General features: G+C 57.7%; 1 protein-coding gene across 12 annotated transcripts in view; it reads left to right on the plus strand.

Moving 5' to 3' along the window:
* Window positions 1-26986, plus strand: part of MLPH (melanophilin) — a 46990-nt gene extending 20004 nt beyond the window's left edge. For 2 of the 12 annotated variants that reach the window (XM_084997898.1, XM_084997897.1), the window contains exons 3-16: window positions 1622-1843; window positions 2462-2574; window positions 4850-4888; window positions 5532-5635; window positions 7018-7137; window positions 8078-8264; window positions 11197-11336; window positions 19471-19656; window positions 19893-20048; window positions 21238-21330; window positions 22404-22481; window positions 24058-24115; window positions 25012-25112; window positions 26689-26986. In XM_084997898.1, coding sequence (XP_084854024.1) covers window positions 1622-1843; window positions 2462-2574; window positions 4850-4888; window positions 5532-5635; window positions 7018-7137; window positions 8078-8264; window positions 11197-11336; window positions 19471-19656; window positions 19893-20048; window positions 21238-21330; window positions 22404-22481; window positions 24058-24115; window positions 25012-25112; window positions 26689-26715 — 1624 coding nt within the window. In that variant the 3' untranslated portion in view covers window positions 26716-26986. 12 annotated transcript variants of the gene reach the window in all.
* Window positions 26987-27624: the final 638 nt, after the last annotated feature.

Raw genomic sequence — 27624 nt, forward strand, 5'->3', positions numbered from 1 at the left:
TCCCCCTCAAATTCAGCATGTCCGGCCTCCACCCTGGGCCTTTCCAGGCTCTCACTGCAGAGGATTCCCCATCCTGGGATGCAGGGCTCTCCACACACCCTCATCTTTCTTCCTGCTGAGCTGGGCCTCAGCCTCTGTAGAGAACAAGGGACACTTACTGGGAGAGAGGCTGGCCGAGGCCCTGCCCAGCCAAGGGGTGGCCTCTGTGTTTGGGGGCTGGAGCAGATACAGCAAGAGTAGGCGAGGTGGGTACCGGGCCCTTCCCACCTGGCCCCTGGTGCCCCCTGCTTCCGGCAGACATGCTCTTTATCTTGTGATGCAGCTTTATCTAGGCTGGAGGCTCTAGGCGACAGTTTCCTGCTAGGTTCCTGCCAGCATTTGGCCATTTTTTCTTGGTCTCAGAGCCGAGACAAGAGCCTTGTGTTTGTGTCCGTCTTTGTGGGTATTTGGGTGTGTAGTTGGGACGTGGAGTCGAGGCCACTTTCACGAGGAGACGCCCAGCAGGCACCACCGCATCGTCCTCAGCCTCCACGTGCTCAGGCATCCTCCGTCCGCAGCCCCAGTGTCACAGGGGTCTCAGGAGACAGTGGTGCCTAGTGTCTGGCTAGGTTTCGTCACTAAGAATGAATTCATCTGATCCCATTTGAAACTAAAAATATTATGCTTGGCCGACATCCTCTGCCATCAGAACAAAAGCCATGTTCCTTCGCTGGGGGCATGTTTGCTGGTCAGTTCCCTTTGGCAAGGTCACCCGGGAGCTGTTTGAGAGCCTGACCAGGAGAAGAACTGGTTTTCCTGGGACTTGGGTGCTGGCCCGTCCCTGCTCTGGGCGGTCTCCAAGCCACACTGTTTGAGCCTGGCTCTGTGGGGACAGACTCGGAGACTCGGCTCAGCCTGTCTCCCTGGGGAAGAGCCCCAAAGCTGCTTGAGAAGGAAATGCCACCTGACTTTGCCCTCAGGACCCCGTGTGGCCTGTTGAGGGAGGTTGTTCGGGCAGCAGCGGGACCGCTGGGTGCTAGTGGCCACAGGTCCACGCTCATCCAGCTACACAGGGGCACTGAGCAGAGTCTCCCAGCTGTGGGTTGTGCCTCAGAAGAGCCCAGGTTCAGGGTCAGAGCTGGGGAACGACCCTGGGCTTCAGGAGCCCTGTACATCCTCTTCCTGTGACATTGAGCTCCGTGAGGTTGTGCAGGCAGTGGGGGGACCCGCCCCCAGCCTGTGATTCTGAAACTTTATGGTTTGTAGACCTTCAGAAATGAAAGAAATATATGGGCATGATGCCTGGGAAAAATGCATAGCTGCGAACAGTTACAGAGATATTTAAATGCAGTTTGACTTCTGTGACAATAACGTCTTGCAGCTCCAACCCACCCAAATGGCACTTGTTTGAACCCAGCCTCCTGGTCTCCCCCCTATGGAAAGGCTGGGGCAGGGCTGGTGCTGCCGACCGTGAGGGCTGCCTGTGTGCCTTTGCCTGGCTTTGGGTCACCGTTCTCTGCATACGAGAGAGTCGTGTGTGTGTGTGTGTGTGTGTGTGTGTGTACCCATGTGCACACAATTGTGTACATTTAAAGCCTGTTGCAAAAACAAGCCGTTTGCTGTGCTCTTGTTTCCAATGCAGGGGACTGAAGGGCAAGATCAAGAAGGAAAGCTCCAGGAGGGAGCTGCTTTCGGACACGGCCCACCCGGACGACACCCACTGCGCCCGCTGCCTGCAGCCCTACCGGCTCCTCTCGGCCCCCAAGAGGCAGTGCCTGGACTGCGGCCTCTGCACCTGCCAAGACTGCGGCCACGCCCACCCGGAGGGGCAGGGCTGGCTCTGCGACCCCTGCCACCTGGCCAGGTGAGCGGGCCGGGAGGTCAAGCGGGTCTGCTGGCTGGGGTTGCAGCCTGTCCCTTCTGGGGAGTGTGTGGGGGGACAGGGGGTGTATGTATCTCTGGGGTGTGCGAGTGTGTGTGTGGGGGTGTGTATGCATGTATTTATGTGTGTGGAGGGTATGTGTGGGAGTGTGTGGGAGTGTGTAAGTGTGGGGGGTGGGAATGTGTGGGTGTGTATGTGTGTGTGGGAGTGTGTGTGGAAGGTGTATATATGTGTATATGTGTGGGTGCAGATGTGGGTGTGGGTGTGTGGGAGTGTGTGCAGGTGTGTATGCATGTGTATATGTGTGTGTATGGATTTCTGTGCATATGTGTGGGTGTGAGTGTGTGTATATTTGTGGGGTGTGTATTTATGTGTAAACGCATGTTATGTGTGTGTGTATTTATGTGTGTGTGTGTGTATGTATGCATATATGTGTGTATATGTGTGGGTGTGAGTGTGTGTGTATATGTAGGGGGGTGCATGTGTGGGTGTGGATTTATGTGTGGGTGTGGGTGTGTATTTGCATGTGTGTGTGTGTGCACGCGTGCGTGTGCCGCCCGCCCAGTCCGTGGCGCAGGCCTGAGCCGCGTTTCCCCACAGGGTGGTGAAGATGGGCTCGCTCGAGTGGTACTACGGGCACGTGCGCGCCCGCTTCAAGCGCTTCGGGAGCGCGCAGGTGGTGCGGTCCCTGCGCGGGCGGCTGCGGGGAGGAGGTAAGAGGGGCCCTGGCTCCCGGGGCGTCCGATGCGGGGCCCAGCCGCTCTCCTTTCAGCCACCACTCCCCGTGGGCCTGGCGATCACCAGGACTTGAGGAGATGGGTTAAGACTCAGTGGTTTGTTTTAATATTTTGAATCCAAGTGCTTATTCCCCCAAGATCCTGAAATCCAGCTGTGTTCTCACACTAAATTGCTCTCACAGAAATTCTCTGATCGGGTCCACCTTCTGGCGTCTGGGCAGAGGGCTGTTTCGGGAAGGACGTGAGAGCCTGGGTCTGGAAGCTCCTCCTGAACCCGAGTGGAGATAGCTGGGCAGTGTTTGTGGGACGCGCAGGCCTTGTCCCTGTCACTGGAGCAAGAGCCTCTGCCCTCAAGCCTGGCTGGGCATTCGCGTGTCTAGGAACACGGCGACCTGCCTGCCCCCGTGTGGGGACCGTGGAGAGTGCGCTTGGGTCTGGGGCCTCTGTGGGTCTGGAATTGCCCCCCCCGCATCTCCCCCAGGCCTTCCGGGGGGTGCCTTATTTGTGTCTTATGTCCCTAAAGCCCCCAGTTGCTAGGCAGCTGCAGAGGCTGGGCACGGCCGCTCCCGGGGCGTTGGCACACTCACTGGGCCTGGCACAGGCGTGTGGAGGCTCGTAGCAGGTTGTTGAATTTAGGACAGGCCACCCTCACCTGTGATGGTGTTTAGCACCAGGAGTAACAGACTGGGGGGTGAGGGGGCTTCTTGGGGATGAGGGGGCAGGAGGCATGTGGCAAATCATTGAAACCAGGACATTTTTAAGAGTAAGTGTTGCCCCCTGAAAACCAGGCTGAGACAACAGGCATCACTAGGAGTGCCCTGGTGACATGGGGTGGCACCATCACCCTATTCCTGGGGGGAGGGATCCCCACCTCCTCCCCAGGCTGCTCCCTTGTGGCTGATACCTCTGTCTCAGCTGGAGCTCATCAGTAAACCCCGGGACCACACACCCGATTGGGAGCCAGCCGAGGGGTCTTCCCGCAGCAGCAGGAATGGTCCAGCATCCTCTGCAGAGCTCAGGCTTGGGAACCACAGGCAGGACGGGGAAGCATGTGCGAATCTCAGGCCCAAAGGCCCCGCTAACAGCAGAAAACCACATCAGAACCCTGAAGACCTGAGCCTAGCCACCAGAGCTGCCGATTCCTAAGGACCAGAATGGGCTCAGGAAACTGCGTTAGGTAAAAGGTCACGGGGCTTCTGATGCCCAGCCAGGGTCCAGAGCTGGGAAACCAGTGCCCTTCAAAACGGTCACCACTGGTGGCCAGAAGGTGGCGCTGTGGAGCAACAAAAATCAGACCAGCTGCTCTGAGACGGCTGCTCAGGTCTCAGGTGGGGCGATGGCCCAGGGCTGAGGTCTCCCTGCTGGCACCTGTGAATATAGCACATGGGGAGGGCACAGGGGGAGAGGACACAGGGAAAGAGCACAAAGCCTGGGGAAGTTGGGCCACCAAAAAAAAGATCCAGGGAGTTCCCATCCTGGCTCAGTGGAAATGAATCTGACTAGTACCCATGAGGATGCAGGTTTGATCCCAGGCCTCGCTCAGTGGGTTAAGGATCCAGCATTGCTGTGAGCTGTGGTGTAGGTCACAGATGCAGCTGGGATCCTGTGTCGCTGAGGCTGTGGTGTAGGCTGGTGGCCACAGCTCCAATTCAACTCCTAGCCTGGGAACTTTCACATGCCACGGGTTCAGCCCTAAAAAAGGGAAAAAAAAAAATCCAAACTAAAGCAAAAGAAGAGATTACAGTTACTGTTTTGAAAGCTGGCCCACAGGAATATTGAAAACAAACTTACAGTTACCAAAGGGGGCAGGTGGGGAAGGGATGAACCGGGGGTCCAGGGTTGGCGTCTGTGCACTGAGGTACTGAGAATGGAGGGTCAGCAGGGGCCTGCTGGGCAGCACAGGGAACTCCACCCAACATTCTGTGACTACATAGTGGGAGAAGAATCTGAAAAAGGATGGATGCACATATATGTATTACTGAACCTCTTTGCTCTACAGCGGAAATTAGCACACCATTGTCAATCAACGATACTTCAATAAAATTAAAAAAAAAAAAAGAACAAGAACAACAAGAGAGCTGGGCCAGGCAGGGCCTCAGGCAGGGGTGCAGCGGGTGGAGGTGCCCTTGGGTGCTTTTTCCGGAAAAGGTGCCATAACAAGACGGCAGGCACTTGGGGAAGCAGGGAGCCCTGCCTCAGGCAGGTGGCTCCCAAGGACCCGTTCCTCCCAGCGCCATTTCTCCCACTCTAGGCTTAGCCGACGGGGTGCAGGGCTCGCCCGACGTCAATGGTAAGTCCTTCTTGCTCCCCCGGCGCCACTGCCCTCAGCCCTGAGGAAGGCGAATGACCCCCAGGCTCCAGCTCTAATCCCGCAGGTTCCCTGGTCACTCTTTGAAGTGTCCTCAGGGGCCCACGCGGGCCAGGCCTGTGTGATCGGGAGAAAGGGGGAGAGTGAGGCTGAGCCTCCCTGCCTCCTGAGGCCAGGCCTGCCGAGCGGCAGGTGAAATGGGGCTGAGGGTGAAGAGGTGTGTCGGGGAGATGTGACGTAGTGCCAGGCCTCCTTCACCCACCACCGCTGCGGTGTCTTAGATGGCCTGGGAAGCAGTGGGTGAAACTGGTCAAGAATGACCAATTTTGACTGGTACTGGAGTAGGTCTCTGAGAGGCCAGCAGAGGCTTCGCCTGGTTGTCTCACAGCAGGTGGATGATGGGTGGGTGGGAGGATGGGTGGATGGGTGGGTTATTAGGTGCATGGTTGGGAGAATGGGAGGAGGGGATGGGTGAATGGTTGAATAGGTGGGTGGTGGAAGAAAGGGAGGATGGGTGGGTGGGTGGGCGGGCTACTGGCCGGTGGGAGAACAGGCGGAGGAGCGGGGAAATGGTTTGCCCCCAGCCTCTCTCTCCCCGGTGGAGTCACACGGGTGTCCATTGCAGGTGCACCTGAGCCGAGCCCTGAAGAGAGAAGCGGAGACAGTGAGCAGATGGTTGAGGATGGGGGGCCGGACACAGCAGCCCAGGCCCAGCCTGTGGGCAGCAAAGTAAGTCTCCTCGCAGCCGCCCCCCCCTCCCCAGACGCTGGAGACTCAGGTCCTGAGGTCTTGAAAACTCCAGCTCCCCACGATGCCACTAGCTAACAGGGCAGGAGCACAAAGGCCCACCTCCCTTTTCCACGCCCCAAGGCCTCTGGGGTCACCAAGCACCACACAGCAGCGAGCTTTCAGCACCGGTCTCACCACAGGGAACTCTGCGGATGGGCAGAGCCCACCGAGAACCCTGCCTGGACCTCCAGCCGGGCTGGCCCATCCAGCCAGAGTCCTGGGGTCACAGGGTCGCGAGGGCACTGGGGTCCTCCAGAGACAGCTTCGCATCTTTCAGGAAAGCAAACCCCTCCAGCTTTCCTCTGTGAGCCTTTATGTTTTGTGTACAGCCAACCCTGAGCCTTGTTTTTATTGGTATTTGTGACTGCTTTCGCTTGTTCTTTAATGTATTTTTGGCGATAAAGACAAGCCAGGGAACCCCCCAGGTTTCTGGGCGGGAGGACGGAAGGGGAGCAGGGCTGGGGCCGGGCGGGCGGAGATGTTATAGCCGGAGGCCCTTGGACACGTCGGGGTCTCTGGGATCCCACTGGCAGGTCTGCACGGCTGCCTCTGGGGAACATAGCCATCCTTCTAGGAGAAAATTGTATCCGTGCCATTTACTAAGTATGCAGAATACTCTCCAGCATCTGGAATATTCCCTACATGATACTTTTAAAGACTCAAAACCAATATGAGGAAGGAGTTTGGAACTAAATTCTGCGCGTGCAGCTAAAGGTGGAGTTTGAGGTCCATAGGTGTGAACTGTTCCCTCGAGGACGGGTAAGCCCTGAGGCCCTGCTGTGCAGCACAGGGAACCGTATCCAGTCTCTGGGGATAGACCATGATGCGAGAGTAAATGAGAAAAAGAACATACAGACATGTATGACTGGGTCGCTGTGCCGCAGAAGTTGGCACAACATTGTTAATCTACTCTAATACAGAAATAAAGTAAAATAAAAATGTTGGGGCTCTCAGGAGCTCCCTCTCCCCTCAGCCAGGTGCTCCCCCCCCATGTTCCAAGGTGTGAGAGGTGAGAAGCCCCTGTCCACCCAGAGCAACCTGCCTGCCCCCCACCCCCAGGCTGCGGCCCCCGGGGCCCGGGTGCTCTGTGCCTCTGAGCAGCCTTATGCCCGTCAGGGGCTGTGCAGGCCTTTCCTTCTCTTCTGAGCGGAGCTGGGGATGCAGCTCCTGTGATGGGGGGTGGGCCCTGGGTGGCCCCTTGGTGCCACCTCAGAAGGTGGCCGTGCCCGTGGCCCCAGCCCGCTGCCCGGGGCGAGGGCCACTGGTCCTCGCTGTCAGCCTGACCCCACCTCCTCGTCTTTGCTGCGTCTGGTTCTGCTCAGAAGAAGCGCCTCCTCCCCGTTCACGGCTTGGACTTCGAGGCCGACTCTGACGATTCCGTGCCATCCTGTGGTCACCCCCCGAGCCTGTCCTCGGTCCCAGCAGCCACGGCCAGCCTGCAGGTCAGTGGGCTCTCGTTTCTGCCCCCCCCCAGCCCCCCGGTAGGGGACAGCATTTCGGGAAACAGTCTGATGGCCCTGCGGGATGACAGGCGGGGGCGGGGGGCACAGGATCCAGAAACCTCACACCCTCCAGTCCCTGGAGAGAGCCGGTAGGCTGCTGGGAGAAGCGGGATGCAGAGCAAATGAGTCAGGGGTCTGGGGTGGTCCGGGAGGGTACTTGTCTCAGATGAAGGCAGAACCCCCGTGACTCAAGCGTGCAGGGCAGGAGTTCCCACTGTGGTGCAACGGAATCAGCCACATCTTGGGAGCTCTGGGAGGCAGGTTCGATCCCAGGTCCAGCACAGTGGGTTAAGGATTCAGCTTTGTCTCAGCTGTGGCTCAGGCTGCAACTACGGCTTGGATCTGATCCTTGGCCCGGGAACTCTATATGCTGAGAGGCGCCCAAAAATGGGGAGAAAAAGAGAGCAGAGCAGAGGACAGCATCACCACCCAGGGCTCAGACAGAGCCCGATGTGTGCCTGCACCTCTGTCATATTAGTAGGTGTCCCAGGACCCTCACCCAAGGTGCAGCCTGGACTCAAAACCCAGAGCAACAGGCCCCTTGGCCACGGCCCTGACGTCTGGGTGCCCCGGGCTCAGCTGGTGCTGGCCCAGAGCTGGGACAGGGCTGGGCCTGCCCAGGCTGAGCCGCAGACCCCTGGGAGGGGAGGAGCTGGGAGCTGGGAGCCAGCACCCAAAAGGTCCTTGGGGCTCAGGTCCTGCTCCAGCTGCAAGTCTGGAGCCCTTTGAAATTAGAGGGAATTGAGGTGCAAGGGCTGCAGGAGACAGGTGTCCAGTGTTCAGTCTGTCAGAGGATCCTGGAAACGTGGACTGGGAGACCCCCCCCTTCCAGGGAGCAGCCCCTTCCTGGTAAAACCTGCAACGGGTCCCCTGTGCTCAGGCCCTCACAGGCGAGCCCTGCGCAGAGGGAACCAGCTCCTACCAAGCGGATGCCAGGGCCTCAGGGCGCCGCCTGCATCCAGAGGAGCAGGCAGTCGGCCTTTCGCCTGCCGGACCGGACGCCCTCGCCGAGCTCTGCCTGCCTGGAGACTCCTGCTCAGTGGCCCTGGGGGTGGCTGCCGCTCCTGGTAGGTGCCCTTGGCTACCGTCTTCCACGTGCGCTCTGCGTGGAGGAGAAGGACGCTGGAAAACGCCCTGCCACCCTGGTTGGTGCCAGCACACGGCCGGTTTCCAGGAGCCCCTTCCTTCGCTGTGCTTGTCAGGCAGACGCCACGGCCACCTGCTCCCCCTGGGCCGGGCGCTCCCTGTGACCTTCAAAGCACCAGCACTGGAGTTCCTGTCGTGGTTCAGCAGTTTACAAACCCGACTAGTATCCATGAGGATGAGGGTTCGATCCCTGGCCTCGCTCAGTGGGTTAAGGATCTCTGGCGTTGCCGTAAGTTGTGGTGTAGGTCACAGACTTGGCTCCAATCTGGCATTGCTGTGGTTGTGGTGTAGACCAGCAGCTGCAGCTTTGATTCGACCCCTAGCCTGGGAACTTGCGTATGCCACAGGTGTGGCCCTAAAAAGACAACAAAAAAACAAAAAAAAAAAAAGGAGAAGCACCAGCCCTGACGACTGAACTGGCTGCTCAGCTCACAGCTGCCTTTGACGGGGGGCAATGAGCTGGCGGGCACGTGCAGGTCTCCCTGAAATGGTGGGCTCACTGGTCGCCGGAACTGAGCGTCCTGACTACGGGACAGGGCCGCTCTGAACCTGGCTCCCCAAGGGCACCTGGGGACCGATGGCGCAGGTTCCTGCTGACCAGTCCTCACCCCCGGCGTGAATCAGGAGGCCTGTAAGTGCCGAGACCTGAGATTCACTCAGTTTAATTTTGTTGTCAGACACTGGCCTTATAATGAGATCCCGAATTGCTGTCTGGTCCTGTGCCCTCTGGGAGCCCGTGTCCGGTCCCAGGGTCCCGGTGACCTCCCTATGCAGGAGCAAATGAGAGCCCAGGAGCAGCGCAGGCCTCCCACGTAGGTGTTCCCACGTGACTGCCACGTGGGGTGGCTGCGGGGAAATGTGGTTAAGGCCGCCTGCCAAGAAGTGGGTTCACTTCCCATTTGCCCTTTTCATTATATTACAGGGAATGTAATCTCATGACCCACACGCTGTGAGGGTCCTGGAGGCACTGGGTGGGGGTTGCCTCCCCGTAAACAATGAATAAATGAATCTGCATTGACCAAGTCACAGGATCAAGGCTTGGACACATGTGATGCGTAACGCCCCCAGCGCAGCACGGAGATGGGGTGGCGGGGGCGGTGGGGGGGAGAGGCGGACACAGATTGTACCAGCTGAGAAAGGAGCCCGGGCAGCTCTGAGGTTCAAGCCCAGCTCTTTTGACCAACTCAACATCCTATTTCATGGATTCTAAGATGCGTTTTGTCACCTCACTCCTCAAATTGGGAGCATCTTACAAGGATGCCACAAAGGAGTGTGTTGGAGTTTGATGGGCAGTGTTGGTCTTTTAATGATGCGTCAGACAAGCTGCAAGGTCTGCGATTTAAAGGACTGTGCTGTGAACTTGATCAGCCTGCTTAACTGCCTCGCCTCGGGTGCCTTGTTGTCATACGGGGTTAGTGCCTGGCTTGTTGCACTATCGGGGGCTCCAAGTGGGATGCTTGTATCTGTTAGCTGTTGCCGCATAACAACTATCACAGACTTAACGGCTTAACACAGCCCACATTTATGAACTCACGGCAGCCAGGAGACGCGCATGGCTTCACTGTGTCCTCAGCACCAGCCTCTCAAGCTGAAATCAAGTGTCAGCAGGGCTAGAGTCTCATCTGGAGCTCAGGGGCCAGCCCTAGAGTCATTCAAGGTGTCAGCAGAGTCGCTGGAGCCATGCAGCTGGCAACACATCAAGCACAGAAACAGTCGTGCACCCTGATTCCTGGGCTCCGGCTCCTGTGCAGTCCCCCAGTAGCGTTGGTGGTGTCGGGGTGAGCGTAGCTGCTCCCATGCAGTCCCCCAGTAATGTGGGGGTGTAGTGGTGAGCATAACTGCTGTCCAGGTGGTTCCCCACGTGAGGGTTGACCCCAAACGCTCCTACCCGCTCCCCGTGCCAGCCTAGCTGCGTGTGGTGCCCTCCAGGCCAGCCGGAGCTGTTCATTTGGTGAACGTCCCCAAAAATAAGCATCTCAAGCCACATCAGGGTCTCTGAAGCACTAGTCCGGCAGGAAACCCAGCCTTCCGTGACCACCACGGAACAGCTACCAGCTTCCTAAAGTCACTTCGACTCATGGAACTTCCCAGGACCCACGTCTGCCACATGCAGGCAGGGGACTCTGTGCTTCCTTGTGTGGGGACCTGATATGTGACATTTGCTCCTTTTTTTTTTTTTTTTTTTTTTCCTTTTTAGGGCCACACCCACGGCATATGGAAATTCCCAGACTGGGGTCAAATCAGAGCTGCAGCTGCCAGTCTGCACCACAGCCACAGCAACGTGGGATCCGAGCTGCATCTGTGACCTACACCACAGCTCACTGCAGTGCCGGATCCTTAACCCACTGAGCAAGGCCAGGGATCGAACCCGTGTCCTTGTGGATGCTGGTCAGGTTTGTAAACTGCTGAGCCACAGCGGGAACTCCACTTCTGCTCTGCTCTTAGCCTGGTCCCGGGACCTCAGCCCCGTGACATCTGTGGAATCTCATCATGTCCTCGTTTTCTTTGATCTCTTTTCTTCATCGGAAAAAACGTCCATGCTTTCAGCTTTTTTTTTTTTTTTTTTGTCTTTTTAGGGCTGTACCCGTGGCGTATGGAGGTTCCCAGGCTAGGGGTCGAATCGGACCTACAGCTGCTGGCCTCCACCACAGCCATAGCCATGCAGGATCCGAGCCGTGTCTGCGACCTACACCACAGCACACAGCAACGCTGGATCCTTAACCCACTGAGCCAGGCCAGGGATCGAACCCACAACCTCAGTGTTCCTAGTCAGATTCGTTTCCAATGGGCCACGACAGGACTCCGCTTTCAGCTTCTCACTCCAAATAATCCTGACCCATTCTTCCTCCAAAGGGACAAACAGCCTCAGGAATGAGCAGCCCCCCCAACAGTATCTGGCTGACGTGGACACCTCAGATGAAGAAGCTGTTGGGGCTCAGAGGGTGACCTCCCACCGCTCCAGACAGAGAAGCTGGCCCTCTTCTGAGAGCCAGGTAAGGTAGCGGGAAAGAAGGCTTCTAGCTGCTTCTTTGGGAGAGACTTCTTACCTTAACATCCATTCCTCTCTGAGAAATTAAACCTTTCAGTGTTTTAAAACCATAAGATCGCATAAGCCTACTTTAAAGAGATAGGCAATGTCATCAAAGTATATTTTTTTATTGACCTGAAATTCAGATACCATAAATCTTTTAAAGTGAAGAGTTCAGGAGTTCCCACTGTGGCACAATGAGTTAAGGATCCAGCATTGCCGCAGCTCTGGCATAGGTTGCAGCTGTGGCTTGGAGTCCGCCCCTTGCCTGGGAACTTCCATGTGCCGTGGGCGCAGCCAAAAAAGAAAAAAAAGTAAATAAATAAAGTGAAGAGTTCAGTTGCGTTTAGTACATTCCCAGTGTGGTGCAACAGCACCTCTGTCATCTCTAAAGCATCATCCGCCAAGGGATGCTGGTCCCCAGCCACAGTTACTCAGCATCCCACCTCCGTCCGGCTCCCGGCAACACCAGCCCGCCGTCCGGCTCTGTTGATTTGCCTGTTCCGGGCATTTCACATAAACTGGATCATACAGGGTGTGACCATCTGTTCCTGGCTTCTCGCACTTGGTAGGATGTTTTTAAGGTTCCTCCACGCTGTAGCAGGTGTGACCGTCTGTTCCTGGCTTCTCGCACTTGGTAGGATGTTTTAAGGTTCCTCCACGCTGTAGCAGGTGTGACCGTCCGTTCCTGGCTTCTCGCACTTGGTAGGATGTTTTAAGGTTCCTCCACGCTGTAGCAGGTGTGACCGTCCGTTCCTGGCTTCTCGCACTTGGTAGGATGTTTTAAGGTTCCTCCACGCTGTAGCAGGTGTGACCGTCTGTTCCTGGCTTCTCGCACTTGGTAGGATGTTTTAAGGTTCCTCCACGCTGTAGCAGGTGTGACCGTCTGTTCCTGGCTTCTCGCACTTGGTAGGATGTTTTTAAGGTTCCTCCACGCTGTAGCAGGTGTGACCGTCTGTTCCTGGCTTCTCGCACTTGGTAGGATGTTTTAAGGTTCCTCCACGCTGTAGCAGGTGTGACCGTCTGTTCCTGGCTTCTCGCACTTGGTAGGATGTTTTTAAGGTTCCTCCACGCTGTAGCAGGTGTGACCGTCTGTTCCTGGCTTCTCGCACTTGGTAGGATGTTTTTAAGGTTCCTCCACGCTGTAGCAGGTGTGACCGTCTGTTCCTGGCTTCTCGCACTTGGTAGGATGTTTTAAGGTTCCTCCACGCTGTAGCAGGTGTGACCGTCTGTTCCTGGCTTCTCGCACTTGGTAGGATGTTTTTAAGGTTCCTCCACGCTGTAGCAGGTGTGACCGTCTGTTCCTGGCTTCTCGCACTTGGTAGGATGTTTTTAAGGTTCCTCCACGCTGTAGCAGGTGTGACCGTCTGTTCCTGGCTTCTCGCACTTGGTAGGATGTTTTAAGGTTCCTCCACGCTGTAGCAGGTGTGACCGTCTGTTCCTGGCTTCTCGCACTTGGTAGGATGTTTTAAGGTTCCTCCACGCTGTAGCAGGTGTGACCGTCTGTTCCTGGCTTCTCGCACTTGGTAGGATGTTTTTAAGGTTCCTCCACGCTGTAGCAGGTGTGACCGTCTGTTCCTGGCTTCTCGCACTTGGTAGGATGTTTTTAAGGTTCCTCCACGCTGTAGCAGGTGTGACCGTCTGTTCCTGGCTTCTCGCACTTGGTAGGATGTTTTAAGGTTCCTCCACGCTGTAGCAGGTGTGACCGTCTGTTCCTGGCTTCTCGCACTTGGTAGGATGTTTTAAGGTTCCTCCACGCTGTAGCAGGTGTGACCGTCTGTTCCTGGCTTCTCGCACTTGGTAGGATGTTTTTAAGGTTCCTCCACGCTGTAGCAGGTGTGACCGTCTGTTCCTGGCTTCTCGCACTTGGTAGGATGTTTTTAAGGTTCCTCCACGCTGTAGCAGGTGTGACCGTCCGTTCCTGGCTTCTCGCACTTGGTAGGATGTTTTTAAGGTTCCTCCACGCTGTAGCAGGTGTGACCGTCCGTTCCTGGCTTCTCGCACTTGGTAGGATGTTTTAAGGTTCCTCCACGCTGTAGCAGGTGTGACCGTCTGTTCCTGGCTTCTCGCACTTGGTAGGATGTTTTAAGGTTCCTCCACGCTGTAGCAGGTGTGACCGTCTGTTCCTGGCTTCTCGCACTTGGTAGGATGTTTTTAAGGTTCCTCCACGCTGTAGCAGGTGTGACCGTCTGTTCCTGGCTTCTCGCACTTGGTAGGATGTTTTTAAGGTTCCTCCACGCTGTAGCAGGTGTGACCGTCTGTTCCTGGCTTCTCGCACTTGGTAGGATGTTTTTAAGGTTCCTCCACGCTGTAGCAGGTGTGACCGTCTGTTCCTGGCTTCTCGCACTTGGTAGGATGTTTTTAAGGTTCCTCCACGCTGTAGCAGGTGTGACCGTCTGTTCCTGGCTTCTCGCACTTGGTAGGATGTTTTTAAGGTTCCTCCACGCTGTAGCAGGTGTGACCGTCTGTTCCTGGCTTCTCGCACTTGGTAGGATGTTTTAAGGTTCCTCCACGCTGTAGCAGGTGTGACCGTCTGTTCCTGGCTTCTCGCACTTGGTAGGATGTTTTAAGGTTCCTCCACGCTGTAGCAGGTGTGACCCTGCCTCCCTTTGGATGAAGAATATATTTTACATTCTATCGAGTATCATGTCTCATACAAGAGGCAGTGATCTCTTAGTCTAAAGCCTTTAGCAGGTTCCTGTGTGTTTTGAGAAATTTCAACTCAGAGCACTTAACCCCTGTAAAATTAGAGCCATTCTCGTTGTGGACACTGATTTATAAAATATCTCACGGCTGGATTTCTTGGAGGACCGTGAGTTCTCTTCGCCACGTTCACAGACAGGTGACTGAGATTTAGATGCAGCGCGTAGGCTTCGCTGGGGGAAGGCAGTGACGTTTTATACGAGAGCATCGTGACCACGAGGTTGACGCAGACGCAGCGGCGTCCCGGACAAGGCCTGACTCATGGTGGGACTGGGGCTGTTCTGTCACCGGGGATCTAGAGGCATGAAGCAGAGGGCAGGGCACTGGGCCCGCTTGGGACGGAGGGTCCTGAACCGAAGCTTCGTTCAGGTGGGTCCCACACGCACATTGCAGGAGCCTGCAGGAGTGCCGCCCAGCCCCGTCTGCACACTGATGACGCGGGGTCTGCCAGGGGCTTCCCAGGCCCAGATGCAAAGTGTCAGGTGCAAAGACTGACCCCCCCGTTGAGTGTGTTCCCAGTGGGAAGGTCTGGAAACAGACCAGGGAGGCAGAAGCTGGGAGCGTGCTTATGGTTGCTGCAATTCAAGATGTGACTCTGGGGGGCCCTGGGCGGCTGCTCTTCCCCAGGTCCCTCCCCGCTTCGGACCTCTCGGACCACCTGGGGGAGGGGCGTGGTCCCGCTTTGCCACCAAACTGCTTTCCAGGGCTGCCCAGCGGGGCCTCTGCTGAGCTCCCCCCACCCCCTCCATCCGCACCCCATCCCCCCACCACCAGCAGCAGCAGATCTGCTGCGCTCCTCAGCCTGGGCTGACCCAGAACCGGTTGGGGGCCCTTCAGCTCAGTCCCTTCAGGGCCGGGCTCCAGAAATGATGAGCAGGAAGGAGCAGGAGCTCTGGAAGGAGCCTTTGTTTGGGTGGCTTTTCGATGCATCAGGGTCGGCTTTTCTGTTCAGTCGTTGATTAGGCTAAAATCCCAGGGGGGCAGGGGGCAGAAACCGGGCGTTTTAAACCCTGCGCCTCCTCTCCGTCTCCGGGGAGCACCCTCAGGCCCAGTTGGCTCTCTTCTCGGGAAGCACCCCATGCCCCAGGGCTGTGATCCTCCTGCTCCAACCTCCGTCTCCAAGGGAGGTCACTGACCCTTTGCCCCGGGCACAGCGGGGCATGGAGGCCCTGAGAGGACCTGAGCCGGTGACGCGAAGGTGACCCAGGCTGCTTTCATGGAAGCCGGGAGGTGCTCATGCAAGAAAGTGTCCTGTGATGGGACCAGGAGTGACTGGCTTGGCCCCTGGGGAGGCTGGGGGACCATGGTGGAGGGGCCGGTGTGGCCAGGACAGAGACCTCCCCAGAGCAGAGACCTCCCAGGATGGAGATATCCCAGGTGGCAGAACCACAACAGGCCAGGGAGCCCCCGGCCCCCAGGCCAGGAGACAGTGGGGTGAAGACTAGAATTAAATTGTCTCTTTTCAGCACGTTTTTAATTTAGCAACTCTGGTGACTTTCAGAAAAAGACACATCCCAGTGTTCAGCCTACCCACCCAGTCACCCTGTGTGCCTCCTTGTTCTCGAGAGCCGTGCTTTGTCGGGTTAATCTGAATGCACCTCCGTGATCTATTGCTCGTGTCTGCATTTGTGCTTGTGTGCTTAGGACTTTCTGAGTGACGGATATTCAGCAAAGACTTTCTATAAATAAATAGTCACGCCTGCCCAGAGGGGGCCAAAGATGGCCCAGCACATGGTAGGAGGGACGGAGGCGTCCAGGGAGCTGAGTTGCAGGAGGCGCAGGAAACGGAACCCTGGCACGCGCCCACCCCGAGTGGTGGGCGGTGAGCCCCCCGGGGCCGAGAGCTCCGGCTGCAGACATGGTTGGGGGTCACCCACGAAAGCCTCGTCAGTGCCAAGTTGTGGTAGTTCATTCCTCTCCACGGCCTAAGGCTGAACCCCATTCAGAAATCACACATTTTTGTTTTGCTGCAAACACACTGAAAACCCCAGGAGTTCACCGTCAGTGGCCATCCGTGCGTGTCCAGGTAGCGTGTAACAGACCTCCACCCGGAGCTCGCACGGGCAGGGCGGCACCTGCTTTTGGCAGGAGGAAGGGGCACACCCGGCTGTGGGACCTGAGAGGCAGGTGTTCTGGGGGCTGGGCGGCCCTCAGGACCAGATGGAAAACCAGGAACCTATCGTGGCCACGCCACGGGGACCTGCGGCAGGGCCTTGCCCGGAGAGCAGCACTGAGCCCACAGCTCTCCTCCTGGGCCAAGGCCTCTGGGGGCTCCAGGCTGCCCCCCAGCTCCTGCCCCTCCTCCATCAGGATGAGAACTTTCCAAGGGCTCCTCATGGGATGCTTGTCTCTGTGATGCTCTTGGGCCCAGGTTGCCCTCCGGGTTCCACGCTCACCGGGGACACAGCGGCTGGCCGTGGAGCCCTCCCCCAGGTATTGATGGCTGCCTCTCAGATGCCACGAAGCGTGACCAGGGCTGCTTTCAATTACCAGCGGCCACTCGAGGTGAGAGCCGGGGCCGCGCCTTCCTGAAACCCTCGAGGTGCAGTTTCTCGGCTTATGTTCCTCCTTCGGGCAGATGCGCCCACTCGAGCCCTCGGTGCTGTGAAGATCAAGCCAATTACCCAGCGAACAATGCAGAAGCATCTCGCCGCCACCGCCAGGGCCATTTTCTTCTTAAAGCAAGGTGGCCGCACACGAGATGACGGCAGGAAAGATGCATCTGCTTGGGAGAAAACTGAAGAATTGATTTTCTCGCATCCCGGCCTGGGAGTTAATAGACCCTGGTGACTCAAGGGCCCGGTGACTCAAGGGATGACGGAGTCGTGCTTTCAGTCACTCGAGGGCATTACCTGGCGCGCCTCCTGGTCCGCGGTGACCCAGGGCTCCTGCCTGTTAGTTTGATCAGCCTGACATAATCAATTCGCGCCTTCCTGTGCTGATCGGATCGGCAGAGACAAAGGCTGCCCTGCGGCAGTGACACGTCACAGGCCCTTCAGACGCCCCTTCCTTCCTTGTCTTGCTGAATGTGTCACCTTTGTTCATCCCCCCAACGCCACCCCCGCTTGGGTGCCGCTCCCAGCTTTTGCTCGGGGTTCCAGAACCCTTGGTGTCAGAAAATGGGCCTCACAGTACCTTCCCAGGGAACGAGGATTCCGAAGTTTCTCGATGTCATTTACTCGCGGAGAAAGATGTCTCCGCCTCGATGGAGCAGAATCCACCCTCCAAACAGCCTAGGGGTTCTCTTCACCTCTTGCGGCCTCCACCGAGATTTGATTGGGAGCTTAGTGGGAAAATGGAAAAAGGAAAGACCCCAGGAAACGTGCTGCTTCCCTGTCGGCTCACTCCGCTGGCCCTCGGCCCCCAGCTGTGAGGCCCGGGGTTTGGGGGGGGGGTCCCGTTCACAGACGAGGAGGAGCACTGTCCTCTGCTGGGGGGGTAGGCAGGGTGGGAGCTGGCCTGCCTGGCCCCGCACTGTGGGTGAAGCATCCTGGTGAAGCCCCCCCCCCATCAGCAGCATCAATGGGTGACCCCCAACCTAGTGGGTTAGGCTTTGGCGCTTTCACTGCTGCGGCCCAGGTTGCATCCCTGACCGCTGCCCAGGCCCTGGTCTGCAGCTTACGGAGGGAGGCCGGCCATGGAGGGGGCAGGCTCGGAGTATATTCTTTCCCCACCCATAGAGGAAGACTAAAAGCTGGAATCAGTGAGGGACCCCAGCCCCTAGTGAGGGTTTTTCTCTGTTGGTTCCCTTTTTATCCAGCTCCTGTTATGCTCCAGCTCCAACTGAATTTGTAATAGATATTTAAGGGGGTTCCCTGGTGGTCTAGTGGTTAGGATTTGGTGCTTTCACTGCTGTGGCCCAGGTTCCCTGGTCTGAGAACTGAGAGCTCACATCAAATCCCTACAGGCTGCAACCAGATTAAAAAAGACAGAGAGGAGTTCCCGTGGTGGCTCAGTGGTTAACGAATCCGACTAGGAACCATGAGGTTGCAGGTTCGGTCCCTGCCCTTGCTCAGTGGGTTAAAGATCCGGCGTTGCCGTGAGCTGTGGTGTAGGTTGCAGACGCGGCTTGGATCCCGAATTGCTGTGGTTCTGGCGTAGGCTGGTGGCTACAGCTCCAATTCGACCCCTAGCCTGGGAACCTCCATATGCCGCAGGAGCGGCCCAAAGAAATAGCAAAAAAGACAAACAAAACAAAAACAAACAAAAAAAAAGACAGAGAGACTTAAAAATCAGAACCAAAACAATACAGCCCTGAAAAACAGTTGCAAGAAGCAGAGTCAGACCTGGAGTCTGGAGAAGAGATTGCCAGAGACAAGCTCTGTTTAGCTCTGAGTTCCTCACCTGCCAAGGCAGGTGAATAGACCTTCTGCGTGGTATACACCTCGTCCAAATTCATCCTGGGAGACAGACTCCCCGGCTCTAAATTCAAGAAGGAATGCATGGGACTTCCCATCGTGGTTCAGCAGTAATGAACCTGACTAGTCTCTATGGGGATGCAGGTTCGATCCCTGGCCTCGCTCAGTGGGTTAAGGATCCAGTGTTGCCGTGAGCTGTGGTGTAGGTCACAGATGCAGCTCGGATCCCACATTGCTGTGGCTGTGGTGTAGGCCAGCAGCTACAACTCCGATTGGACCCCTAGCCTGGGGACCTCAATAAGCCCTAAAAAGACAAAAGAAGAAGAAGGGACACCACTCCCTATGTCAGAGGAAACGTCAGCATGCCGTTCACACAACTTCGTGGTTTTCCAAGAGTCACAAGTACACTAGGGACCCTTGTCATTCAGCTCCGAGCTGGAGTCTGAGAGTCTGTTTCCCACAGCAAAGCTGACGTGAGGCTCGTGGGAGAGGCCGTGGGCACACGGCCTGGCGCAGAAAGACATGCCGTGGATGGTGGACCTGAATGTCCCCGTCCTTGTGCGAGTTCAGACCCACCCCAGAGCCCTCGGCAGGTGCTGAGGCCACACAGCCGTCATGTACTTCAGTCTTAACACAGGGGAGCAGAGAAAAACCCAGAAAACAGACTTGTCAGCCCTGAGGCCCACCAGCCCCCCAGCCAAATGTCAAGTCTGGACTCAGGTTTGGCACTGCTGGGGTGCCGAACCCTAGGAAACAGCTTGGGGACCCAATGTGGGGGCGGAGGGAGGAATTGCCCTCCTCTGCCGAAAACGTCCAATGTCTTGCTCCAAAATGGCGTGTCTCGGGTAGCCCGGGTGCCATCAGCATCGCCAGGAAGGTCCCGGCCTGCACAGCGTGACTCTGGAGGAGGGACGGTCAGCAGGCACCTCGGCCACACTCAGCTGGGGCACAGAGGAGATCACAGCGCCAGCCGGGCCCCCGAGCCCTGCCTCTGCCCAGTGACCGACTGAATGAGATCCACCTGCTTGTCCATTTCAGGGTCCCGCTGGCAGTGAGCCCACGGCTGCTGACGTGGAGGAGGCGGCCCTCAAGAGGAAGCTGGAGGAGTTGACCCGCCACGTCAGTGACCGCGGGGCTTCATCCGCGGAGGAGGAGAGCCAGGACGAAGGGCTGGATCTGGACAGCAGCACCCCCATCAGGGAGCTCCCCAGGCCCGCCGCACAGGTGAGGCCACCCGGGGGGCCTCCACAGGACCCAGGCGGAGGTAGGGCCAGGGATCAACAGGGCCCAGTCACAACCACGGAGGAGCAGGAAGCCCCTGGACAATGGCCACAGAGGGTGCCCGTGGTCCAGCAGCCCCGGAGTTAAGAGAGAGCAGCAACCTCAGGATGGGACCTGTGCTGGTAAGGACCCTGCGGTCGCTCCTGCTGGGGGTCACTTTCACTGCTTCCCTTTCCTAGGTGAGCACAGCTGCTGGCCAAGCACCCAGATGGGAAAAGGACCCCCGGGGCCCTCAGGACCCCATGCAGCCCAAAAGGACCACCGACGAGGAGCTGTCGGAGCTGGAAGACAGAGTGGCCACCACAGTTTCAGAGGTGCAGCAGACAGAGAGCGAGGTAGTCTGAGCAGCCCCAGGGGGCAGGTGCCCCCCCCAGATAGATGAGGACAACCCCCCCCCAGGGGCTCACGCAGAGGAGCCCCCTGTCAGCTTGAGCTTGGGGGCCTCTGCAGGACTCCCCCTCCCTCCCTCCTCCCACCCCCCCCGCCCCCGTCCTTTTCCCATTTAAGTTGGGACAGGTAGCATTTTCAGCCACCGAAGGAAGATGCTGACACGGACCCCTCCCTGTCCCACGAGGAGAGCTTCTCCAGAAGCAGGCTTAGATTTTAGGATGACCCGGGCTCAGGACCGACTCTGACGGAGGGTCAGCTTGTGAGCTGGAGCTCGGGTCCAGGGCTTGATTTAGGGTGACGGGGGTTCGGTGGTGTGCAGAAGTCAAAGCCAGGGCCTCTCAGAGACAGTCAAGGTGACTGGACTCTGCTCTGCCCTCCCCTGGGGGCCCCAGAGAAGAGGGGTCCGCCCCCCAGAGTGTGGAGGATCCAGCTCCCACTGCCCATCCCCAGGCCGCACACACACTGGAGGAGCGAACCAGCAGGGGAGCGTGGCGTTCAGTTATTCCCTCTTGCAGAGCCAACAATTCTCAATGCCCGAAGGTGGCAGGCACTGATTCGGGCGCAGAAGTTGCAGCTGTGGGAGCGTCTTAGACTGAGAGCCCATGCCTCCACTGCGCTTATGTTTGTAGCGGGAGGAGAGAGACAACAAATCAGTGAGCAGGGTTCATGAAGAGAGGGCAGCAGGTGCAAAGGCCCTGGGGTGTTATCAGGTGTGGTCTGTTCAGAGAGCAGCAGTGAAACCCTGATGCTGGATCAGACGGAGGGAGAGGGAATGGGTGAGAGGTTCCAGAGAGCCCCGGGGACCACAGGGGAGGATTTGGGGGCCCCTGGGGATCTGAATGGATCTGAATGGGGCCTGTTCCTATTTCCAGAGCTTCCTCCTCCACCTCTCCCCCCATCACTCCCCTCCCTCCATCTGTCACCAACGGGCCCCTCTCCTCCCACCTGGGGGCGACCCTCTGGACAACCTTGGAGGTGACTGCATGCGGAGCCCCAGGAGGTGCCCCTGGTTGGGACACCTGAGTTAGGGGTCGCGTGATGACATCCGCGAAGGGGGGCCGCCACTCTTCCTGTTCTGAGACCTGGAGAAGGGACATCAGAGTAACGTTTGTCTGTCTGTCTGTCCTTCCCCAGGTTTCTGATATCGAGTCCAGGATCGCAGCCTTGCAGGCGGCGGGGCTCACAGTGAGGCCCTCGGGAAAGGCCCGCAGGAAGTCCAACCTCCCGGTGAGTGGAGGGGCCGCGGGCCCCCGGGGGTCGTGCTGGAGAGACCGGCCGCCGCCGCCGCCGCCTCCTCCTCCTCCTCGCTGCAGCCTCCTTCCCTGTCACCGAGGGCTCCTTTTCATCCCTTCCTGTCGTTTCTAACTGAAGCAGGTCCTTTTTGGGGAGACCCTCAGCTCCTACGTGAGAACTGGAAACACGCCCACCTGCGTGTACACACACACACACACACGCACACACACGCACACACAGTTTAAAGACCAGAAGGAGCTGAACAACACCTGGTGCTGAGGGCTTAACACAGCGGCACCTCCCGGCAGATGTGACGAGGGGAAGCGGGTGGACGGGTGTGGGAGGGGCCTTCCCGGCCACAGAGCAGCCCCGGGACCAGCATCCTTCTCCCGGGTTCAAGTCAGGAGTCTCCAGACAGGTCTCAACGAGAGGAAATACAGCAGAAGAATGACTGGGGCTCCCAGCTGCATCCTGGATGGGGCTGCTGGTCAGACACCGGACGCCCAGTCAGACCTGAATTTCAGATCACTCGTTTTCTAGCTTAAGTATATCCCGTGTGCTATTTGGTACATATACCAAAGTGTTTCTTCGTTGTTGATCTGAAATTTAAAGCTAACTGGAGTTCTGTATTTTAATTTTTTAATTTTTTGCTTTTTAGGGTCACACCTGTGGCATGTGGAGGTTCCCAGGCCAGGGGTCACATCGGAGCTGCAGCCGCCAGCCTACACCACAGCCACAGCAATGCGAGATCCAAGCCACATCTGCGACCTACACCACAGCCACAGCAATGCCAGATCCGTAACCCACGGATCGAGGCCAGGGATCAAACCCGCATCCTCATGGTTTCTAGTCAGGTTCCTTACCAATGAGCCACCACGGGAACTCCCTGTGTTTTAATTTGCTAAGCCCGGCAGCGCTTGTCACAGAGCACCGAGTGGTGGGTTCCAGGGGGCTGACCGCCCTCTCCACGCTCCAGCCTGAGGCTGAAAGAGACCCTCCACCCTTGTGTCTGTGTCCAGAGGTCAAATGAGCAGCGATAATGCACAGGCTTCTTCCTTGTTCTCCAGATCTTTCTTCCGCGGCTTGTGGGGAAGTACGGCAGAACTGCTGAGGACTCAAGTGCACTCCCTTCAGATGAGGTCAAGGTATGTGTGAGTCCTTCCAAGCTCCAGAGGCTGGAAGAGGGTGAGCGGCTGGCCCGGCTTTTCCAGAAGCATGACGAGTCTGTGGGTGGGGGAGCTGAAATGTTCCGGCTCTAAGAACCCAAGTCTCACAGGCTGGCCTCCCCGGGTGCACACGGACGAAGGAGCGTTGCAGGGGGTTTGTCAGGAATGTTCAGGAAAGCCCAGCAGGGCCCTGGGACGGTGGGCAGAGGGGAGGAGGCGGGCGGACCCGGCGGGGGGTGGGGGGCAGGCTCAGGGTAACACAGAGCCCTGGAGACATGCATGTCACGGGGTCGTCCTGTACAGGGGCCACGTGCTGGCTGTGTACCCCCCATGCCCACCCGTCACCGGTGACTCTTCACAGGGGCAGCCAGCTCCAGGGCCTGGGGACAGGCCTCCTCTGGGAGCTGTGGGTCCGGGCTCCGGGAGTGACCCCAGGAGCCAGTGTGCACGAGATGGCACAGGGACAGACCTGGGGTGTGGGCGGCAGCCCCACAGCATGCAGCGGGGAAGAGGGTGACACTCTTAACAGCTGCAGAGCGTGGGGGAGGGGCGGTCTGGGAGGGAGCAGAATCTCCTGGGTTTCAGGGTGTGGCCGGAGGTGCCAGACCCAGGGACCTACCAAGGGTGGCCTGTGCTCCAGGTCTTGCCTGCGGTCCCCTGTCACCGATAATGAACCTCTGGTCATGCCTGCTTCTCATGACAACAGTGGGTGGCTCTTCCCAGTTAAAAATGGGGTTTTTCTCCATCTTTCCTGTTGATGTTTACGAAACCTGGGGGGCGGGCGTGGACGGCACCCCCGCTGTCCCGAGGAGGAAAGGGAGCCTCAGGGAGGTAGACATACTGGACCGAGATCACACCAACCACAGTGACCGCCTCAGGCCCCCTGACTCCCCACCTCTCTCCTCAGGGCTGTGCTGCTCCCCAAGGTGTCACGGGAAGCCTAGGCCCAGAGGCTTCTGCACCCGGCCTCCTGGTACAGCCCATGACATGAGCCAGGCTGAGTCCCAGGGGGCCCTGTTGGCAAGACTTCCAGGGCAGTTAGGCTGTTTCATTCCCGCTTCACCCCTGAAGAGGCAAATCCGAGAACGAATTAGCCCATGTTAGAGAAGCAAGTAGCAGGAAAAGGGAGAGGGAGGGAAAGGTATGGGCCAAGAGCCATGGGGAGCTGGGACACATGAGGTACCATTAGCCTTTCAATCCTAAAAGGGGGCTACTGGCCCACTTTCCAGAGGAGGAGACTGAGTTCAGAGAGAATGCAAAGGGCCCCTATCACAGTGGGAAGGGGTTAGAACCCAGATCTATGGGGCTGAAAGTTAAGCTTTCCCCCGTACCCACCCAAAGTTGGCCATTCTCCGAAAATTAAGCGTCTCTTTTGTATCCTGGCATTTAGTGCTGACTTTATCAAACATGCATTTTAAGTTCAAATACTGCCAAAGAGCAGAAGACGCCTGCCCTGATTAATCAGAGTCTGGAAGAACAATGGCCAATTCAAACCTAGCTCCCACTAATCACTGCTGCAGCACAGGGATACCCAGGGACGGCATCTTTCTTCCAGGCGGCGGCTGTGCCCTCTCTTGTGAGGGGGAAGCTCAATCATTACTCCAAAGGCCAAGGTAAGAGTCACCTGCTTCCCTCGTCCCCCGGGCCTGGGAGATAAACTCAGGGGCGTGAAAATGATCAGGGCCCTGTATTTCTGTGTAACCGTGGGACCCAGCATCTCACACCCTTGATGCCCGAAGGGCACTCCGATGCTTCCAACCACCTTCAGGGACCGTCCCTGCGCGTTGGTGTCGGGGTACCTGGATTTGCGGCTTTACGCCTGTACAGGTGGAGGTGGTGGTTTCTGTGTCCTGCGTTGTAAACCGTCTGATGCAGCGCACAGCTCCTGGCCTTACACGGGGCCCAGAGCGTGATTAGCCTCCCTGATGTCCTGCTGGTGGCAAGGACATCAGCTTGGCCAAAGGGCTGTAAGGCCTGGTCGTCTGCGCAGCGCCAGGCGGGGCTCTGGGGAATCTTGGATGCTGGTCCATCACTCACCTCGCAGCCCGACCACAGCTCCTGCCCCAGTTCCCGACCCGGTCCCCCACTGCTGAGCCCTTGCGGGCGGGCCCTTGTCATGCCTCCTGTTAGCCTGTGTCTGAGCGGAACCCTTGCCACCCCGTCCTCCCAGCTCCCCCACCTCCCTGGTCCCACAAGGGGGTCTCTGATGTCCTCCCCTGCTCACAAACAGCCCTTGGCTCCCAAGTGCCTACAGAAGGAAGTGGGGTTGCTGTGTCCGGCTTCCAGACGTTCTCGTTTGCCACCTGCGGGACCCCCACCCACCTCCGCTCGCCCGCCTGGGGGCCTTTCCCCTGCACTGGATTTATGTCTTCTCCCAGGGACAGACGGGCTTTCCCAAAAGAGAAAAGACGTGTTGATCTCTACGCGCCTTTTAAAATTTCTTAGGAGGCAAAGACAATTGTTTGTAGGTTTGTGATTAACAAGCAACCTCCCTGCCTTTCCCCCAAAGACAAGGAGGGTGACCCCTTCCCCCGGGAATCTGTGTACCGGGGGTCGCTGACTCAGAGGAACCCCAACGGCAGGAAGGCAGCCGCCAGCCACAGCTTTGCGGTAAGTTTTCTATTTACCGAGGCGGCTTTACAGTTCTGTGCGCTGTCAGATCGACCTGTTGATAACACATCTTCAGATAAAGGATTGGGATAAACTGATGAGAAGTCACATCAGCAAAAGCTGTAAAGGAAAATCGAAAGCATTCCTTAAAGGTACCAGAGTTTCCTGGGGATGGGCTGCTTGCCCTGGGTGGGTCTCGGCTTGGGGACGGGGACAGCCCATGAGGCAGGGAGCCCCACTGCCTCCCCCCCCAAGTCTGTAACATCGTTCCAGTGAGCCACCTGTGCAGCTGCCAGGGTCAAGGCTGTCCCCCGACTTCCGTGGGTGGGGCTCCCTGCAGAAGGAGCTTGCACTTCCTACCAAAGCCCGAGGAGTATCAGGCTGGCCAGGAGGGGCCGTGGCCTTGATCTTACAGACCTGGTGGTTCCAGCCACAGGAAAGCCTGGGGGAGCGCTGGCTTTTCTGATGCAGGTGCCCCCTGCCTGGAGCCATAGCAGCGCTTCACAAACAGGGCGCTGTGACAGCTCGAGACAGCTGAGCCCTAGGACCACGCAGTCATGCCCACTTCACATGGGTGGGCATGAGGACTCAGTGACCACAGTCGGGGTCCAGAGGTCCAGACACCCTCGAGGCCCACAGCTGTCCACAGCCACATCCACCTGCCAGCTGCCACCACCCAGCAGGGAATCTGACTTCACACCAGTTATAGGAGTCTGAGCCATCGGCTTGGCTGTTCAGGGAGATGGGGAGACAGCTCTGTTCTTCCAGGAGCTCCACTTTCAAATGGGATTTCAGCCTCTATGATTGTGTACGAGCCTTATGTTGGCAGGCAGGGGGGTGGCACACGTGGCTGATTCAGCCAGCTTTAGGCCACCCCGGACGAGGGGACACATTTGAAGGGGAATGACAGACGGCAGAGGTGCCCTGCCAGGCCTGCCTGAGCCCAAAAGAGGCCACCTGGACCTTGACCAGAACGGGTCCAGCAGGCAGGAGGCCAATGGAAATTAATTAGAAGGTGCTGGAGTTCCCGTTGTGGCACAGAGGGTTAAGAAGTCAATGGCAGCAGCTTAGGTCCCTGTGAAGGGGAGAGTTCAGTCCCCAGCCCAGCAACTTCTATACGCTGTGGGTGCGGCCACGCAAAGGAACAGGAGGAAATTGCCAATGGAAACTTGAAAGTCTAAATGCTTTCAAATTAGAACACACCTTCCTGTGCGTCGGAGCTGAAAATGTCAAATACTTTCCGTCCTTACAACCCAGTTGATGAGAGTCGTTGACCCACGTTCATAGCTGGGGACACGGAGGCAGAGAAAGACTGAATAAAGACCCAGAAGAGATTGATTGATACCTCTGACTAACAGGGGTGTGTGTGTACATACGTGTATTTGTGTGTCTGTCTGTGTACGTGCCCATGTGTGTTTGTGTACACACTTATAATCTAAGTTTGTGTCTACCTGTGAACACACCAGTGCATTGCCTCTGTGCCTGCCTGGGTGTTTCTGGGCGTGTGCCTGCATGTGTGTGCACGCGTGTGCACCCCTGTAATGGTGCATGCTGATGTGTCCACGTGTGTTCGCAGAAGCCTGTGATGACCCACCAGCCCTAAAAAAGAGGTTCGTCTGCACAGGACAGAGTGACAGAGCGGCCTGTCCCATCTCCCGCGCCACCTGCCCTGCGTGTGCTGCTGCACAGGGTCCCATCCAGGTTGGAGTCCCATCTGCCAGCTGATAGCAGTTCTCAGACCGCCACCGCCTCACCCACGTTCACAGACAGCCCCCAAGGCCACCCCCGCCAGCCTGCTCTGACCCATGAGAATCCCCAAGCTGATGTGTCTTTCTTTTAGGGCAACATGGTTTAAACTTTTTGAAGGACACAAAGACCTTGCTAGTGTGATCTTTTACGCCTTTCTCTGCGGGCTCGCTCGTCTTGCTTTCAGGAGTGGAGGGAAGAGGGGTGACCCGTTACTGCACCTGCCATCTGTGTGTTCTTGACTCTGACTCTTGGAGCGTGGGCGGGAGGGCGGGGGCTTCTGGGGGGGTTGCTGCTGGACATCAGGACAAGTGGCTGCACTCATGTCTGTCCGAATAAGAGGGTGGGGTAAGAGGGTGGGGTAGACCCCTGGCCCCTTACACACACACCTGGTCTGCGGGTTCCCCTGGGGTTCACAGGCGGGAGGCATGACGCTGAGGTCAAGGACAGAGCCCCCGAGTGGGAGCGAGTGAGCACCCATTCAGAGCCCAGAGGCAGGTGCAGTCGGCGGAGCTGTAGGTGGGCAGACAGAAGCCCGGGGTCCGGCCTGGCACCACCACCCGCCACAGTGGGATCCGGGGGATGAGGGCCACACCCATCAGTGCTGCCTTCCTGCCACTTGCTTCCGGTCTGCGGACCAGCTCCGGGGTCTCTACTGCGGACAGTCTGGGATTCAGGGCCACGTCTGCGTGTCTGTGCAGCTCGTCCAGCTTGAGGGGAGGCCCTGGGACCCTCAGAGCCGCCTTGAGCTCAGTGACCCTGTCTC

Source organism: Sus scrofa, chromosome 15 (assembly GCF_054392235.1).
Source record: "Sus scrofa isolate SSC_HxYL_T2T_F1_AM1 chromosome 15, Sscrofa_HxYL_maternal_Yorkshire_Landrace_v2.0, whole genome shotgun sequence".
Taxonomy (NCBI): Eukaryota; Metazoa; Chordata; class Mammalia; order Artiodactyla; family Suidae; genus Sus; species Sus scrofa.